Here is a 5,742-nt window from a genome sequence, read left to right on the forward strand (position 1 = left end):
GCTTTGCAAAAGTGTACAGCAGATATTAAATTCATATCCATTAGGGTATTTAAAATGAGTTAGCAATCGGACAAAATGGCTGATTATGTACACATACTTATGTTTAATTGTACCCAAATAAAACTGAAATTTGTATTAGAATTATCTAGTCAGTAATTAAAAATGTCTCACTAGATTGATGTAGGCACCGATAGGCACATCTGTTAACACCTATGTATTTCCAACGCGCTGGATGTACAGTGTGAAGCGCCGCAGAGGGAGGCAGCCATCAGTCAAACGTTGCATGCAACGATGAATGAGGGATATTGTAGGCAGGGCGGAGAGGTAAACATACATATAAGCAACGGTTCCAATTGCTTCAAAACAAAAACAGTTTCTTGAACCATGCCAGCGGAACTGGCAACTAGAAGATGGGCGAGCACGAGCCACAGCGATGTAAACAATCTGGACTCGGCCCGGCTACCATAAAAAATGAAAAATAGGTGAAGCCAACTCCCTTCGGGTAAACAATATGAAACTAAATGTCGAAAGGCAGGCAGCGAAAATATAGATAGAGAAATTGACAGTCGACTGTCCGGCAACTGGAAAACGGGGTGTGGCTGCAATTCACCGTTATCGCTGACGCCCAAAGCCGTTTGTTTTTCTTTTTATACCCTGAACCCAATGAAAATGGGTATAATGCATTTGTGCAAATTTACGTAACCGCCAGAAGAAAGCGTCTTCCCCCCCATCAAATATATATGTATTTTTTTGGGTTAGCCCGCCAACTCTTAGCCATCTTGCCATGCAGCTCCTTCTAATGATCGGGCAGTATTTGTTTCCGAAAAACGTTTAGTTTACGCAATGGCTATGAGTTCGCTCGGTTGAAGGTGCTTGCGAGTTCGACCCCAACAGAGGCAACTGAACCATTTTTTAAAATTGTTACTACTTACTTGCTACTTCTTACCCATTAAAAGGTAAAGCAAATGTGTAAAGTGCATCTGGTGTTCAGGGTATTCCCTAGTTAGGTACTCCCGACCAGAGCCATCTTACTTGTTTAAAATGCATTAAAAGACCATGGTCTTGGTCTTCGCATAGGTCTTGCCAAACCCCCAAGCCTCGTATGTGTGCTGACTGCGGCTTATTTTGTCGAATGCATGTGGGATCCGGTAGCTTCTGATAAGATAAGGCCCACTGCACTGCCTGCATTTTACGACCGTTTTTTTCTTAATATTATTATTTTGTTTTTTGTATTTTTATTGATTCCGTTGAAAATTTAATTAATTGATAATCGAAAATTGATTAGTTCGCGGGAAGACAATTAGCTCCATTGAGCTGAAGTGAAAATATTTTATAGCTATCATAAATCGAGTCAGCTTTTATGCCTTTCGATGAGAGTAAAAGAAGGAAACCATAGAAATGGTGTCCAAAGTGGCCAACATTAGTTGTAGCCCTCCATTTGTACTCAGTTAGTCCACTTAAGCAGTTTATTTTGACCTATTTTTATGCTTCTGTTGTATTTAAATTAAAGCTCTGTTCTGGTATGGCTGCATTGCGACATATATTTATATTAGCATTAACTTTTTCCATTCCCATTTATTCCCGAGGAGTGAAGCCTAAAGCTGAGAAATTAACTTTCGTTCATTCAACCTTTGAAACGCATTTACTATTGCGAAATCTGTGAAACTCGTATTGTTTCGAAAGATTTTACAAAATAAGATTGAGGCCGATCGGGTGGAGTTTCCCATAACCTCCATCACATGTAGTTACTACCGTAAAAAATTCAGCTTCCAAGCTCGTACGGTTTGGACTGTACGTTAACAATCAATCAGTTAGGATTCGGACAGACAGATTCGGACTTAACTTGACTAGGAAATTTGGAGAGTCAAATATCTATTTTGAAACCACCAAAATTGACTCCTTATGATCACAATATCGATAGAATTTACTTGTCAACAAAATATTTAAAATACGCTTAAATTAAAGTGATTAACTAAGTTTCTGCCAGAGGCTTAACCTGTTGACGCTTCACAAATATTTAGTTCATTCAACTGATTCTGCAGATCTAGAAGAACAACTTCGCCAGCTTCATCTTGATTATCTTGTTGATCATCGATCTCTTCTTCTTGTAACTGGACAGTTGGCAGGTTAGTTTTGCAAAGCTCATTCGATTGGCTCTTCACTGTCTTCTTGCTCTTACTCTTCGCTGTCTTCTTGCTCTTACTCTTCGCTGTCTTCTTCTTGGTCAAAAAGTTTCCTTGTAACTTGCATTGGCCAATGATAAATTCAAAATCCTTATTTTGGCCCAGGCTGATTGGATTTCCTATTAGTATCATCAGAGATTTGGCACGGGAGAGAAACACGTTAATACGTCGAGGATTCGATAAAAAGTATGGATGCTTAAAAGAACTAACTAACGATACAATAATAATGAGCTTCTCGCGACCTTGGTAGCTTTCCACGCTGCCCACCTCCACTTTATGGTGTCCTCTTTGGCGGAGCATAAGTTTTAAAAGCCTGCATTGGCCCAAATATGGAGTTACGACACCAATCTCCTCCTGCTGCACTTTAATATCGCCACCAAGTCCGTCTTCGAGCAGACTCTTCACATACCAGCAGAGCACCTGTGCCTCCAGCTTGTTTAAGCTGCTGTTGGACTGGGCCTCGCGCTCAGTTATCCCATGCGTGACCTGGAACAAGATAGGGAACTTCCTATTGGGCAGCACGCTCCACTTGGCGGCTTGGTTAACCTGCGACGGCGGGGCCATTGGAATTAGCTCACAATTGTAATAGAGCTTATTAAAGATCCCCACGATCTCCGGATGGGATCTGTAGTTCTGTCGCAACCGTGACTGCAGAGTTCGGTCATAGTTTCCACTGGTGTCCACTTCGTACAGCTTGTTAAGTAGCAGGCGCTCCATAAGCGATTGGCCCAACCCAAGCGATTTAGCTCGATCGCACTTAATGACCGCGCCCAATTGCTTGTGATCCCCGGAGAGTATAACATGGCAATCTTTGTCCTTAACGCCCGCAATGCCCATCAGCGCTTCCGCCTCCGATGATGCGGCCGCCTCGTCAATGAAAATGTGCGTAAATGGACAGAAATTAGCGTAATATCTCATGCGGGCAACGCCGCACAATGTGGCCACAATGATTTTATAATTATACAACGACTTAAAATCGTTCCGTTCTGCAGCGATACATTTGAAATATTTCTTTAGGTTCGGATCTATTTTCTTCCTGTCGTATAAAAGCGAATAGAAACGAATAAGCCGCCACGTCGGTAGCGTTTTCTTCTCGTTTGAATATTTAACTAGCTCCTGCAATCTTTCACTGCTGGCAATAACTTCACATATCTTCAAAGCAATTGTGTCACAGGCTGAATTCGAGCCCGCCGTAATAAGAATACGAGTGTACTCCTGAAGGCATACTTGAAGAATGGCCTCGACAATTGTTGTGGTTTTGCCGGTTCCTGTAAATGTTGACTCAGTTACTCTGCCGAGCGAATCAATCAGCGTTCCTTCACTCACCTGGGGGTCCAAACACAATATAGGGCGCCTGTGGATTGGGACCAGCGAAGATCTGCTGAACGGCTTGCAACTGTTCGGCATTTGTTGCAATCGATTCATTAAATAAAGAAAATATTGGCACTTTCTCAGGCACTGTCTCTTCCCAATCCACCTTTTCGGTATTGGGCAGAGGAAAAATATATCGACGCGTTCTATTCTCGAGCAGTTGCAGGGCCAGGCACATTAAGCGAAATGGAATTCGAAGAGGACGAAAGATCACATTGTAAGATTTGGTAAAAAATTCATTTGGGAAATCTTTCCTCAATTTATCTTTTTTGGACTTTTTTTTAGAGCCCTCGACTGTAAAGTACACACATTTGCGCGTTACTTTCGTGATTACGAAACATAGGGGACAATGGTTGCCGAGAAGCAGAGCCAGAGTGCGATTATCCAATAGTTTTAAATTTAAGAAATCCTCTTTGTGGACGAGCACCAGTTGGTCAAAGTCGGGGGTCACTACATCTCCAACGTTAGCTTTCGTATTTGTCAATTCCAAGTAAAGGCTGGACTTAGAAGTTTTAACCATAACATTAAACTGTGTAAGCTGGAGATAAAGCTTCAGCGTGTTTATATCTTCAATGCTTAGCAAAGTGCTGAGCACTGTGCTGATATTTTCGTAATCCAACTGGCGTGAACTCAGATACGAGGATAATAAGTTTTTGCCAAAAATTCGTCAGTAAAGTTTTCCTCAAAAGCTTGCAACATATTTGAGCTGGGCCCGTAATGGGATAGGCCTTTCATTTTTTTTAAAACCACACTATTCCTCTGCTTCAATGAATATAATTGCGAAACTGATGGGTTCCCCGTTTCGCGATCGACGCGCAACTGAAGCTTATCAAGAAATCCTGGAATTCCAATATTGAGCATTTCCGAAAAGTGTGTATCGATGTATCGATAAATACACGCTTTGATATCAATGCTCTCATTCATCAATTGATTTAAATTGTCAAGTGCCAGAGCAGCGAGCAACTGTCCGACAGCTCCAATATTTATTCGATTTGTCTGGTTTGGATGGCATGGATCCCCCTTTTTTTTGCAGTTTTTGCATGTGTAAATATTTAAAAAAAGAATCCCCTAGTTGAATGCCGTTGACAGAAATATTTAAGTGAAAGTGTAATATTATACATTGGTTTGGTGTTTTTTGTTAAGGTTCAGTTTAGAATTGACCACGAACCGGGAAACCCATCAGTTTTGCAATAATATTCTTAAAAGCAAAAATGAAATACATACCTATCCCATTACGAGCCAAGCTCAAAATGGAGAGCAGTGGAAACTATTACCGAATTCTGCAGTTACGGTTGCGACAGACATACAGATCCCATTCGGAGATCGTGGGGATCTTTAATAAGCTCTATTACAATCGTGAGCTAATTCCAATCAGCCTGACCAAAAATATCGATTTTAATTTTCATTATCGATCTGTACCCGTGCAGGGCAATATTTTGTTGTATGATACTACAAAAAATATTAAAAATATTGTCTATCTGCAGCGTGCCGAAGTGATTTTATATACAAACTCTCCTATTTCCGACCGCTTATTCCATTAGCTGCCATATGACATTTTTATAGTGGTATATCAGATATTTAAGGAGGGTAGTGAAGTTCCTATTTGATGGGTTTTTTCCAAACATCTGGACAAACAAATAAGGTTTTCCGATTTGGTATTTTGATTCAGAGTATATTAATCCATTATAGGGTCATAGACGATATAAAATGGTAATATAAAAATATGTAGCTTGCAATGGATGAGTTTCAGTTCCATTCTAAAGCTTTAATTCCCATTAATTTTGTCATTGTTCTGACTTGCAATTTTCACGGCAAATTTATGACCAACTGACCCGCGAGCACCATTTGCTCTAAGCCCTGTGCTCAGTGTACTATCTTTGCTGGCGAATCTTTAATTAAAGTTGACCTCCCTCCGTTCTACTCCATCGTCAAACTGTTTCCAAATTAAAACGTTAAACATTCGATTATCGCACTTTGCCAGAGACCGAAAATGTTTTCAGATCCAACTCAATTGCAGAAACTTTCTGCTAATGATCAACTCATGTAACCACAAGTCGAGGCGAAAGTCGAAGCAGTTAGTCGACTAAAAGATGCCCTGTATATAAATACAATGTTTCATTTCAAAATAAATATTCTTCCTCTAAATAAATTTATTCAATTTATTCAAATTTAATGCTTCATTTTATTT

At 40.3% G+C, this 5,742-nt stretch overlaps 1 protein-coding gene across 1 annotated transcript; it reads right to left on the reverse strand.

The window, feature by feature from the left end:
* Window positions 1–1,991: 1,991 nt before the first annotated feature.
* Window positions 1,992–3,830, reverse strand: LOC135428176 (putative helicase MOV-10). Its single transcript, XM_064682007.1, has 2 exons — window positions 3,510–3,830; window positions 1,992–3,451 (listed from the first exon to the last, which is right to left on the reverse strand). Exons 1-2 carry the CDS (start codon window positions 3,730–3,732, stop codon window positions 1,992–1,994), a joined length of 1,683 nt encoding a protein of 560 aa, XP_064538077.1. The 5' UTR covers window positions 3,733–3,830.
* Between the last annotated feature and the right edge of the window lie 1,912 nt (window positions 3,831–5,742).

Source organism: Drosophila montana, unplaced genomic scaffold (genome assembly GCF_035044405.1).
Source record: "Drosophila montana isolate Dmon_TW-CO22-7 unplaced genomic scaffold, ASM3504440v1 contig_2438_1, whole genome shotgun sequence".
NCBI lineage: Eukaryota > Metazoa > Arthropoda > Insecta > Diptera > Drosophilidae > Drosophila > Drosophila montana.